This window comes from Cicer arietinum, chromosome 6 (assembly GCF_000331145.2).
Source record: "Cicer arietinum cultivar CDC Frontier isolate Library 1 chromosome 6, Cicar.CDCFrontier_v2.0, whole genome shotgun sequence".
NCBI lineage: Eukaryota > Viridiplantae > Streptophyta > Magnoliopsida > Fabales > Fabaceae > Cicer > Cicer arietinum.
The window spans coordinates 60257836-60270770 of record NC_021165.2 but is presented as its reverse complement, the minus strand read 5'-3'; the positions used below and the strand labels follow the sequence as shown (position 1 = coordinate 60270770).

The following is a 12935-nucleotide window of genomic DNA, read 5'->3' as shown; positions in this document are numbered from 1 at the left end:
CATAATCCATCGCCACCAAAATATAAACTTTGCATATGAGGATGAGAATGTACCCATGAAGTCAATACCCCACACATCGAACACTTCTACTTCTAATACAAGATTTTGAGGCATCTCATCCCGTTTTGAAATTTTACTGGAGAACTTTTGCTGTAGTTCGACACCCACTGAAATGACCCCCATAATCAAAGTTGTGGCAGTGCCACAATACCATTTCTTGCTCTTTCTCGGGCACACACCTTCACAACAACCAATCCACTCCTCTTTTGTACATAAAGGGTTCATCCCATACATAGAATTTGACATCATGGATAAACTTCTTTCATTGTTGGTAGGTGAAATCAGATGGAATTTCCTCACCTACCTTAAAATTAGCAAATTCAGTGGACCAAGGTGCCTTGGCAATTGCGAAGATGTTCTCATCATCGAATTGGTCTCGAATCGGTCTAGTGTCATCACTCTCCTCCACTTTCTCCAATCGAGATAGGTGGTCAGCTACATTGTTCTTTGATCCATTCTTATCTCAGATCTCAATGTCGAACTCTTGTAGTAACATAATCCATCTGAGTAGCATTGGCTTCAATTCTTGCTTAGTAAACAAAAGAGGAGCATAAGGCAGTATGATCAGTGTAAACAATGACTTCGATCCTAATAAATAAGATCGAAATTTATCAAAAGCATAAACTACAACTAATAATTCTTTTTCAGTTGTAGCATAATTGTGTTGCGCTTGATTCAAAACATGACTAGCATTGTAAATTACATTCAATAGCTTATCTTTTATGTGTCCGAAGATTGCCCCAATAGCACTATTACTTGCATCGAACATGATTTCAAAAGGTAGTGACCAGTCAGGTGCTGTGATAATGGGAGCAGTTATCAACTTATGTTTCAAAATGTTAAAAACATTCAAACAATCTTCATTGAATTTGAAAGGTGTGTCTTTCACAAGTAGGTTTGTAAGCGGTTTTGCAACTTTAGAAAAATCTTTTCTAAATCTCCTATAAAATCCATTATGAGCTAAAAAGCTTCTAATGCCTTTTTCGTTGGTAGGAGGGGAAAGTTTTTCAATAACTTCAACTTTGGGCTTGTCAACCTCGATCCCCTTGTGGGAGATTCGGTGGCCTAACACAATTCCCTTTCTTACCATAAAGTGACATTTTTCCCAATTTAGGACCAAGTTAGATTTTTCACCCCTTTCTAATACAAGAGATTGGTTAATCAAACAATTATCAAAAGATGAACCAAAGACAAAAAAGTCGTCCATAAATACTTCGATATGTTTCTCAATCATATTAGAGAAGATGGAATTCATGCACCTTTGAAAACTGGCAGGTGCATTACATAGCCCAAACAACATCCACTGATAAGAAAACACCCTATACGGACATGTAAATGTGATTTTCTCTTGATCCTCAGATGTCACAACTATCTTATTGTACCCCGAGTAGCCATCTAGGAAGCATTAACACTCATGTCCAGCTAGCCGCTCAAGCATATGGTCAATGAATGGGAGCGGGAAATGATCCTTGCTCATAGCATTGTTCAATCTTCTATAATCAATACAAATCCTTCACCATGTAATTGTTCGTGTAGGAATTAGCTCGTTATTTTTGTTTGTGATGACAGTTGTTCCACCCTTTTTTGGTACCACTTGGACGGACTCGTCCAAGAGCTATCTGAAATGGGGTAATTGAGATCGGTTTTCTAGGAGCTTTACCACTTCTTCCCTAATCACTTCTTTTATTGTCGGATTCAATATTCTTTGGGGTTGCACAACTGGTTTGTGATTGTCCTCCATTAGGATTTTGTGCATACAAAAAGTCGGACTTATTCCCTTCAAGTCCTCAATGGACCAATCGATGGCACCCTTATGCTTCTGCAGAATTCTCAACAACTTATCTTCTTGTAAATCACTCAAGCTTGCACTAATGATAGCTGAATTCTTATCTTTTTCACCCAAGAATACATACTTCAAATGAGGAGGCAACTGCTTTAGTTCAATATGTGATTTCTCTTTATTTTTCTCTAAGGACTCGTCTTCATCCCCTTTCAACTTCTCCCATCTAGTAGGGAAACGAGGGGAGTAAGATGGTGATTCTTCTAACATGGCTAACACCTCTTTCATTTTTGGATCTTCACTTTCTTTAACAACATTTTGGGGTAGGCATAACACTCTTTCTAATGGCAACTCTTTCTAATGGATAAATGGGTGCTTGATGCTCAATTTCTTCGTCGACTATCACATCTAAGATCTCGATTCGATTGCACCCTTCTCTTTGTTTTGAATGTTCCATGACTTTTAGAATATTGAAATTGACAGTTTATTCATTTACCTTTAAAATTAAGGTGTCATCGGCTACATCAATCATAGCTCGCCCTGTTGCTAAGAATGCTCTCTCCAAAATCAAAGGAATGCCATTTTCCTCCTCCATGTCTAGTACCACGAAATCCACTAGAAAAATGAACTTATCCACCATGACCAACACATCTTCCACCACTCCATATGGGTGTTTCATTGAGCGATCCACAAACTGTAACATTAGTTGTGTGTCCTTGACTCTTCCAATGCCTAGCTTTTTGTATATGGAAAGAGGCATAAGACTTACACTAGCCTCAAGATCACACAGGGCATTCCCAAAAGTTCTATTTCCAATAGCACAAGGGATAGAGAACCTTACAGGATCCTTGAGATTCGGTGGCAGCTTCCTCTATAGGATAGCACTACACTCTTTGGTAAGCATCACTGTTTCACCGCCAATTTTCTTTTCTTTGGCAGAATCTCCTTCATGAACCTAGTGTATGTCGACATATGTTCTAGTGCTTCTGCAAAATTGTTGTTAATTTGCAGTTTTTTAAAATCATCAAGAAATTTACCGAATTGTTTTTCAGTTTCTTCCTTTTTTAATCTTTGAGGAAACGGAAGTCGAATTTCTGGTTTTGGCAGTCTCCTTTTTCTGTAGCACATCTTCTTCCTCATTTTCAAGAGCAATGTGCTTCTCAACTAATGTCGGAGTGACCATTTCCTCTGAGAGGGTTGAATTGGAAGTACTTCCACTCTTTTTGGATTTAGGTGGTACTTGTTCACTTACCATGCCACTCATTGTTGTCACTGCATTGACATTATTTCGTGGATTCGGAACTGTGTCACTAGGCAAATTTTCAGGCGTTCTTTATGCCATTTGTTGAGCAAGTTGACCTAGTTGGGTCTCCAAATTCTTTATTGACGCATAGTGATTTTTCTGGATGGCTCTTGAATCTTCGATGAAAGAACATGTGCATGTTACTAACTTCTCCATAGCACTCTCCCAAACAGCTTTTCAAGGTGGGGCTTGATTTTCTTGAGCTCTTTGTTAACCTTGAGACCCACCCTGTTGATCTCTCCAAGAAAAATTTGGATGATTTCTCCAACCAAGGTTGTACGTACTAGAGTAGGGATTGTTCTACTTCCCATTATTACCCACAAAATTCACCTCTTCTAGTTCTTCTATATCATTTTCATCCAATGCTTCACAAGCTCCATTTTTATGTGCTCCCCCACAAAAGTCACAACCAATATGTTTGAATAATTGGACATGAACCACTTGGGGTTGTATATTTAGAGTTGTTATCCCCTTCTTTATCTCATCGGTGACAACATCTTCTATCTATTTTGAGAGCGGTCTTCCTGGATCTAACCCAACATCCATAACATTCAATTCCAATATACCACTTGTTGACCCACCACCTATGTTATACAACCTCATTTGTTCATTTGATGCCATGATTTCAATAATTTTGTGTGCTTCTAATGCGGTCTATTAATTCAAAGGACCCCCTGCTATAGCATCCAACATAATTCTAGTGCTAGGCCTCAAACCATTACAGAATATTTGCATCTGGACAATGTCGTCATAAGCATGATTGGAGCATCCTGCTAGCAAACTCTTGAACCTCCTATAAGTGTCACGAAAAGATTCTCCCTCTTTCTGTTTGTAACTAGAAATCTCTTGCCTCTTTCTAATGAACACAGCTGGGGAAAGTATTGTTCTAAGAAGTTTTCTTCAAGGTCATCCCATGTGGTGATGCTACTGACATGAAAGGAGTTAAGCTGCTCCTTAGCATCATTTTTCAATGACAATGGAAATAATCTTAATATGTTGCTTTCTTTATTAGAACAACCACCTACTTTCAATGTTTCACATAATTCAAAGAAGTTCGTGAGGTGTCTATTGGTGTCTTCATTATGTTTACCAGAAAAATGAATCTCCTTCAACTCTCGGAATAGAGCGAGGCTCACTTCAAACTTGTAAACTGTAACCAATGTGTTATGGATAGTCAATCGAGCACGATTTCTATTTTGATTACATATTCGTCGAGGGTACGTTCAGGTCGTAGTGGATCATCCATTTATGTAAATATGAAGAAATCTCCCAAATCCTCTTCTTCCACTACTAATTGTCTTTCTCTTTGTCTTTTTTGACTTGATTTCGCAGTTTTTTCGATTTCTGGATCAAATAAAAGTTTAGCTGAGAACTGGTATCGCATATAAGGATAGACATATTGTGAGTAATGAACAATTTTAAAATAAAGAAAGATAAATAATTAAGTAAAAATTAAAGAGTTTTAAAACATAATTTTTTTTCTTTCAAAATTAAAAATCAAATAAAATTAAAATTTTATGGCAGAGTAACAAATTTCAATTAAGTAAATAAATTAAATTCAATAGTGATATGGAAATCCCCGACAACGACACCAAAAACTTGCTAGCGTTTCAGCAAGTGTACTGAATCGTTGCGAGTACTAATTAAAATGGTAGTACGGTGTGTTGAACTCAAGGATTGCGTTTTACTATTGAATTATATTTAATTACTAAAATTGAACAAAAAGTTTCCAAATTCATTGAAATACTATTTAAAATGAACAACAATAATAAAATTGATCATTTATAATAAGAAAAAAAGTTAGGGATGAATTTCACTTCGAATCCAACCTTGGGGGTCTAATTTGATCCTAGTTACTGAATTCCTTTATTGAATTATTACTGAATTCTCTTTAATATTTTTGCCCTAATGTCTTAGTGACAAAACCTTTAATTCCAAAGTAACTCCTAATTCCTTAGTGGATTTAAGCTTAGAATTAAGCATTACCGTACAAAAATTCTCCGTTTAAACTATTGTCTTTGCAACTAATTTAATTTGTTTCATGACCTGCATCTATCTCATGACTAAAAATTCATGAATTTTTCATCTCAAACATTCGTAAAGTCCACTTATGTTCTAAAATACGAATCGTAGAACATTTTAATGTTGATCAAACAATAAAAAGCATTAAGCACGGAGATGAGAAAAATAATTCAATAAACTCATTCATATAACTAGAAATCAAATCAGAAAAATAAGAGTTTTATCTTGTTAGACTCATCCCTAACAAATAGGATTTAGTTACTCATGACATAGATAGAAAAGATAGAGATTAGAGAAGAATTACATGAAAGATTCATGAATGATTCTTGATAAAACTACTCCAATGGTGTTAGAAACGACCGTCTTTGAGTTTCTATGCTATGGCACAAGTCTCCAAACTTCCCAATAGTAAAAAAGATATCTAAAAAGTAAGAAAAATGAGTTTTAATGTGTTCTGATGCGCGTTGCACGCAATGGTAGGTCTTTAGCGCTAAAATGTGCTTCAAGCGCGCTTCAAGTGCACATCATCTTCTTTTTGGTGTTTAGTGCATTTTTCTCCTCTTTTGAGTGTGAATTTAGTTTTTGTGTCTTAATGAAAGTTGTAGCTATGGATCATATTGTTCATTTTCACTTGGTTTAACTCCAGTTAGAAATATACAACTCTAGATATGGCAGAAATACTCCACATAGATCCTGTTGATTTTGTCACCAAAAGTCATCACTGCACTAAAATAAAGTAACAACGTAAAACTACGAAATATCTTTCCTTAATCAAGAAAAGAAGAACATAAATATTTCATTAAATCAAAGAACTAAAATTAACAAAATATATCAAATAAATCTTTAAATTAACTAATGAATAAAAGATAACTAAGACTAATAACAATGAAAAATATACATATGATGAAGAGTCTTGAAGCACCTAGGTCTTGGTATGATAGACTTAGTAATTTCTTACTTAAAAATAACCTTGGAAGAAGACAAGTAGAAAATACACTTTTTAGAAAACAATAGAAGATGACATTCTTCTTATTCAAATTTATGTTAATGACATTATTTTTGGATCTACACATCTTCTTCCTCATTTTCAAGAGCAATGTGCTTCTCAACTAATGTCGGAGTGACCATTTCCTCTGAGAGGGTTGAATTGGAAGTACTTCCACTCTTTTTGGATTTAGGTGGTACTTGTTCACTTACCATGCCACTCATTGTTGTCACTGCATTGACATTATTTCGTGGATTCGGAACTGTGTCACTAGGCAAATTTTCAGGCGTTCTTTATGCCATTTGTTGAGCAAGTTGACCTAGTTGGGTCTCCAAATTCTTTATTGACGCATAGTGATTTTTCTGGATGGCTCTTGAATCTTCGATGAAAGAACATGTGCATGTTACTAACTTCTCCATAGCACTCTCCCAAACAGCTTTTCAAGGTGGGGCTTGATTTTCTTGAGCTCTTTGTTAACCTTGAGACCCACCCTGTTGATCTCTCCAAGAAAAATTTGGATGATTTCTCCAACCAAGGTTGTACGTACTAGAGTAGGGATTGTTCTACTTCCCATTATTACCCACAAAATTCACCTCTTCTAGTTCTTCTATATCATTTTCATCCAATGCTTCACAAGCTCCATTTTTATGTGCTCCCCCACAAAAGTCACAACCAATATGTTTGAATAATTGGACATGAACCACTTGGGGTTGTATATTTAGAGTTGTTATCCCCTTCTTTATCTCATCGGTGACAACATCTTCTATCTATTTTGAGAGCGGTCTTCCTGGATCTAACCCAACATCCATAACATTCAATTCCAATATACCACTTGTTGACCCACCACCTATGTTATACAACCTCATTTGTTCATTTGATGCCATGATTTCAATAATTTTGTGTGCTTCTAATGCGGTCTATTAATTCAAAGGACCCCCTGCTATAGCATCCAACATAATTCTAGTGCTAGGCCTCAAACCATTACAGAATATTTGCATCTGGACAATGTCGTCATAAGCATGATTGGAGCATCCTGCTAGCAAACTCTTGAACCTCCTATAAGTGTCACGAAAAGATTCTCCCTCTTTCTGTTTGTAACTAGAAATCTCTTGCCTCTTTCTAATGAACACAGCTGGGGAAAGTATTGTTCTAAGAAGTTTTCTTCAAGGTCATCCCATGTGGTGATGCTACTGACATGAAAGGAGTTAAGCTGCTCCTTAGCATCATTTTTCAATGACAATGGAAATAATCTTAATATGTTGCTTTCTTTATTAGAACAACCACCTACTTTCAATGTTTCACATAATTCAAAGAAGTTCGTGAGGTGTCTATTGGTGTCTTCATTATGTTTACCAGAAAAATGAATCTCCTTCAACTCTCGGAATAGAGCGAGGCTCACTTCAAACTTGTAAACTGTAACCAATGTGTTATGGATAGTCAATCGAGCACGATTTCTATTTTGATTACATATTCGTCGAGGGTACGTTCAGGTCGTAGTGGATCATCCATTTATGTAAATATGAAGAAATCTCCCAAATCCTCTTCTTCCACTACTAATTGTCTTTCTCTTTGTCTTTTTTGACTTGATTTCGCAGTTTTTTCGATTTCTGGATCAAATAAAAGTTTAGCTGAGAACTGGTATCGCATATAAGGATAGACATATTGTGAGTAATGAACAATTTTAAAATAAAGAAAGATAAATAATTAAGTAAAAATTAAAGAGTTTTAAAACATAATTTTTTTTCTTTCAAAATTAAAAATCAAATAAAATTAAAATTTTATGGCAGAGTAACAAATTTCAATTAAGTAAATAAATTAAATTCAATAGTGATATGGAAATCCCCGACAACGACACCAAAAACTTGCTAGCGTTTCAGCAAGTGTACTGAATCGTTGCGAGTACTAATTAAAATGGTAGTACGGTGTGTTGAACTCAAGGATTGCGTTTTACTATTGAATTATATTTAATTACTAAAATTGAACAAAAAGTTTCCAAATTCATTGAAATACTATTTAAAATGAACAACAATAATAAAATTGATCATTTATAATAAGAAAAAAAGTTAGGGATGAATTTCACTTCGAATCCAACCTTGGGGGTCTAATTTGATCCTAGTTACTGAATTCCTTTATTGAATTATTACTGAATTCTCTTTAATATTTTTGCCCTAATGTCTTAGTGACAAAACCTTTAATTCCAAAGTAACTCCTAATTCCTTAGTGGATTTAAGCTTAGAATTAAGCATTACCGTACAAAAATTCTCCGTTTAAACTATTGTCTTTGCAACTAATTTAATTTGTTTCATGACCTGCATCTATCTCATGACTAAAAATTCATGAATTTTTCATCTCAAACATTCGTAAAGTCCACTTATGTTCTAAAATACGAATCGTAGAACATTTTAATGTTGATCAAACAATAAAAAGCATTAAGCACGGAGATGAGAAAAATAATTCAATAAACTCATTCATATAACTAGAAATCAAATCAGAAAAATAAGAGTTTTATCTTGTTAGACTCATCCCTAACAAATAGGATTTAGTTACTCATGACATAGATAGAAAAGATAGAGATTAGAGAAGAATTACATGAAAGATTCATGAATGATTCTTGATAAAACTACTCCAATGGTGTTAGAAACGACCGTCTTTGAGTTTCTATGCTATGGCACAAGTCTCCAAACTTCCCAATAGTAAAAAAGATATCTAAAAAGTAAGAAAAATGAGTTTTAATGTGTTCTGATGCGCGTTGCACGCAATGGTAGGTCTTTAGCGCTAAAATGTGCTTCAAGCGCGCTTCAAGTGCACATCATCTTCTTTTTGGTGTTTAGTGCATTTTTCTCCTCTTTTGAGTGTGAATTTAGTTTTTGTGTCTTAATGAAAGTTGTAGCTATGGATCATATTGTTCATTTTCACTTGGTTTAACTCCAGTTAGAAATATACAACTCTAGATATGGCAGAAATACTCCACATAGATCCTGTTGATTTTGTCACCAAAAGTCATCACTGCACTAAAATAAAGTAACAACGTAAAACTACGAAATATCTTTCCTTAATCAAGAAAAGAAGAACATAAATATTTCATTAAATCAAAGAACTAAAATTAACAAAATATATCAAATAAATCTTTAAATTAACTAATGAATAAAAGATAACTAAGACTAATAACAATGAAAAATATACATATGATGAAGAGTCTTGAAGCACCTAGGTCTTGGTATGATAGACTTAGTAATTTCTTACTTAAAAATAACCTTGGAAGAAGACAAGTAGAAAATACACTTTTTAGAAAACAATAGAAGATGACATTCTTCTTATTCAAATTTATGTTAATGACATTATTTTTGGATCTACTAATGGCATTCTTTGTCGATAATTATATAAATTAATGCAATATGAATTTCAAATGAGTATGATGGGAGACCTTATGTTCTTCTTATAGATTCAAATTCAGAAGGCGTTTGTCTAACAAAAAATCCTATCTTACATTCTAGAGCTAAACACATAGAGATCAAACACCACTTCATTAGGGATTTTTATCAAAAAGGGGTAGTAAACATTCAATTTATAGATATTGAACACCAATGGGTTGACATATTCACCAAACCATTACCGGAAGATAGGTTTGACTTCATCAAGAAAAACTTAAACCCTACCTTTATACCTGACTAAATTTGTGACAACTTCAAAGTAGTTTAGTTTTAAATTAGTTTATATATTTCCTTGTAATTTGTTATATACATGTTATTAAAAAAAAACAAAAACAAAAAAAAAAAAAGTAAAAAAAAAAAGAGAAAAACGAAAAAAAAAAAAGTTTAACTTTCAAGTCTTTTTGTTTGATGACAAAAGGATGAGAAAAATATTTGATAAAGTGGAGAGAAAATGAAACTTAGACTTAGGGGGAGCCCAAAGTTAGGGAAGTCAAAGAAATACAAAGAAAAGTTGTTATAAAAAATACAAGTTTTGTCCTCAGAAAAATAGGAGAGATTGTTGGTATCAAGTTCATTTTATACTTAGAGTTTTTATGATAACAAAAATATTTTATTAGAACAATATATTTGACTTCAAAGAGTATGAAAGAATATATGGACAAGATTTGTAGAAGATTTGATCAAGATTTATCTACAACAAGATATGAACATAATCAATCTGAAGAATTTACAAACGTATTCTGAACAAAATACAAACAAAATCAATCTGAATAATTTAGAATCTCAATTTAAACAAAAAAGGAACATAATCAATTTGAAGAATTTACAAACTCAATTTGAACAAAATACAATCCAATATTAAACAAGGACTAATTGAAGCTCAAATTTTAACTATAAATAGACACTCAATGCTGAAGAAGAAAATCATCGAAAAATAGAAAAGAGTAGTCTTAGAGTTCAAAGAGAGAAATATTTGTTAAAGTTAGAAATATTTTCTAAGTATTATTTTCTTAGAGTGTGAGAGTTATTATTCTTATCTTATTTTTAGAAGCAATTACTCAAGTCCAATCTTTATTATCTAACCTGATAGTGATTTAATTCATTCTTCAATATAGGGTTGTTAAAAGAAAACATGGCTTGTAGGGCCAATGTGGTTAGTTCCTTAAAAGTCTGAGGTTGTCAGGTTGTTTGGAAAGACTGGCATATAGAGTTAGATGTTTTGTAATTGAAGGTATTTGAATTAGTGGATTAAAGCCTTATGAATGAGGGGACTTGATGTAGCCAAGTTAGTGGTGAATCAGGATAAATCTACATGTCAAATTGTTTATACTTTCATTTAATTAGATATTATTAACCAAAGATAGAAGATTGTTCTTACAATTAAAAGGAATATTAGATGAGTTTGTAAATAGAGTAATACTACAAAATAAATTTGATAAAGTGAAATACATATTATCATATAATTTCTAGATTTCTCATATACTTGAGAGTCGTTACAATATATGTGGACTTGACAAACCGATTTGTATACAACATAAAATCCTACCAACCAAAGTTATAACCTACAATTGGGAGAAGGCTTTCCTTATAAACTACAATGCAACAATAATCTTGGCTTCCTTTAACACCAAGCTCTTTAATCACTTGGGTACTTATACCAAACCAGACTAGATCGTCGTCATCCTTTTTTACCAAGAATATATCGCTTTACTTCCCTCCTCTGGTAGGAAGTTGAATGCAAGGTAAAAGCTTGATAATAAAGACTTTAGCCCATGATTACTTCACACCAAGTTCTCATAATATTCTTATGTGAAAAGTAGTTGTTCCATCATATATTATGAAAGCAATGAATCCATTTAACAACACGAAGTGTAAAATTTCAATACGGTCAACCATGTTTGAGGGAAAAGGTGTTGTAATGAAACCAACCATGTCAAATGAGACCAACCATGACCCAACATTACAAAGACTAACGTTATCATTTATACTCCACCAATGACACAGTCCATCCATGTACACTCCATCATACGCATTACGAGAAGGCTTTTTGACATCAAGTTTCCTCTAAGAGTTACTTCTTAGACTATATATTTCTGACATCGGTACGAAACATAAACATAAACATAAACGTAAATGTTCCCCACGTGGCACATCTACATTGTTTTCAATAAAGAAAACTAACCATTGAATCACTTTATAATCATCTTTAACATGGTCATAACCAAAACCATGTACCAATAAAGTGTCATGATAAAACAAACTCAAACGATTGGTTGGATGACCTTGAAATCATTTGATGCAGGGTTCCAAAATACACATTTTGTGTACAGGTATGTCCCTTGTGTGAGACAAAGAATCCCATTAACACCAACATTACTCAAAATTTTAATACAACTATCATCTCGTAAAATGGCGGTGGCCAATTTAATTTGACCTTATTCTCAAATACATAAAGTAAATATAATGTAGTGTTGAATGGTTCCTCCGTCAAAGGAACAATACTATGGCTTAGGGGGATATATGTACCGTCGTAATAAGAATGTTTATTAAAAATAAAATGGTTTTCTAACACGTGCTTAGGAAACGAATGTATTCAAACAAGAGGGTCCAAGATTTGCGTACGCATTGAAATTGTTTCAAAGATTTTTAGAGGCAATGTAGACAAGATAGAAAAGACAAGATCATCGGGTATATGGTTCTTGACATTTACATTTGTGTTGTTTTTGAAATTCGAAAACCTTTGAAAACAATTTATGCCACCGAAAATATTACTGGGATGAGTCGCGGACTAGGTCGCTCTCTTTAAGACGTTTCGAGGCACTGCCCAAAATTGTGCAAGGCAGACTATCAACCACGAAGTCCCCAGGATAAAACAGCCCAGATTCACTGTATCGGAGTTCTACTGCACTGTAGAAAACCGTTCTAGAATTACACCCTCTGTATGCCAGTCGATAGACTGACACTCGAATATAGCACGGAGGCTACTCAAATATAGCACGGAGGCTACTCAAGAAAAGAAGAAGAAGAAGAAGAATATAAGGGGGAGAAGTGAGAAAAGCCTCAGATATGGAGAGCTTTTGGTGTGCTTTTCCAAGTGAGGTGAGCTCTCTATTTATAGATGAGTTCAGCAACTGGATCAGAGAAAAAGGGGGGATCCAAAGGAGCACGGAGTCCATTTACTGGCCACTAGTAGAGTGCCTCAGAAATAGGAAACTTGATTGACAAGGCTCCTTGACCGGGCAAAAGTCAAAAACGTGGGAAAGACTCAGCTTTAGGGTTTTGACGTGGCACACATCTGAAGCTAAGTCAAATTAGGGTTTTGACTGAGCAAAGCACAAGAGACTAGTCTGTTTA

General features: G+C 34.2%; 2 protein-coding genes across 2 annotated transcripts; both read right to left on the bottom strand.

The window, feature by feature from the left end:
• Positions 1-322: 322 nt before the first annotated feature.
• LOC105853114 (uncharacterized) lies at positions 323-3104 on the bottom strand. The gene is made up of 5 exons (XM_012720185.1): positions 2967-3104; positions 2610-2711; positions 1819-2197; positions 764-1455; positions 323-517 (listed from the first exon to the last, which is right to left on the bottom strand). Exons 1-5 carry the CDS (start codon positions 3102-3104, stop codon positions 323-325), a joined length of 1506 nt encoding a protein of 501 aa, XP_012575639.1.
• Positions 3105-3647: 543 nt separating this feature from the next.
• LOC140920807 (uncharacterized) lies at positions 3648-4389 on the bottom strand. The gene is made up of 3 exons (XM_073369647.1): positions 4365-4389; positions 3926-4293; positions 3648-3797 (listed from the first exon to the last, which is right to left on the bottom strand). Exons 1-3 carry the CDS (start codon positions 4387-4389, stop codon positions 3648-3650), a joined length of 543 nt encoding a protein of 180 aa, XP_073225748.1.
• Positions 4390-12935: the final 8546 nt, after the last annotated feature.

Bases quoted from the DNA above. Each gene is read 5' to 3' on its own strand.
- LOC140920807 (XM_073369647.1), bottom strand. From the start codon at position 4,389: ATGGATGATCCACTACGACCTGAAC. The intron at 4,294-4,364 runs GTACCCTCGACG...CATTGGTTACAG, and splicing joins TGATCCACTACGACCTGAAC to TTTACAAGTTTGAAGTGAGC. The intron at 3,798-3,925 runs GTTTGCTAGCAG...TTGAATTAATAG, and splicing joins CACTTATAGGAGGTTCAAGA to ACCGCATTAGAAGCACACAA.
- LOC105853114 (XM_012720185.1), bottom strand. From the start codon at position 3,104: ATGAGTGGCATGGTAAGTGAACAAGTACCACCTAAATCCAAAAAGAGT. The intron at 1,456-1,818 runs GTATGCACAAAA...AATGCTTCCTAG, and splicing joins GGGAATAAGTCCGACTTTTT to ATGGCTACTCGGGGTACAAT. The intron at 518-763 runs GTAATTTACAAT...ATCTGAGATAAG, and splicing joins TAAAAGATAAGCTATTGAAT to AATGGATCAAAGAACAATGT.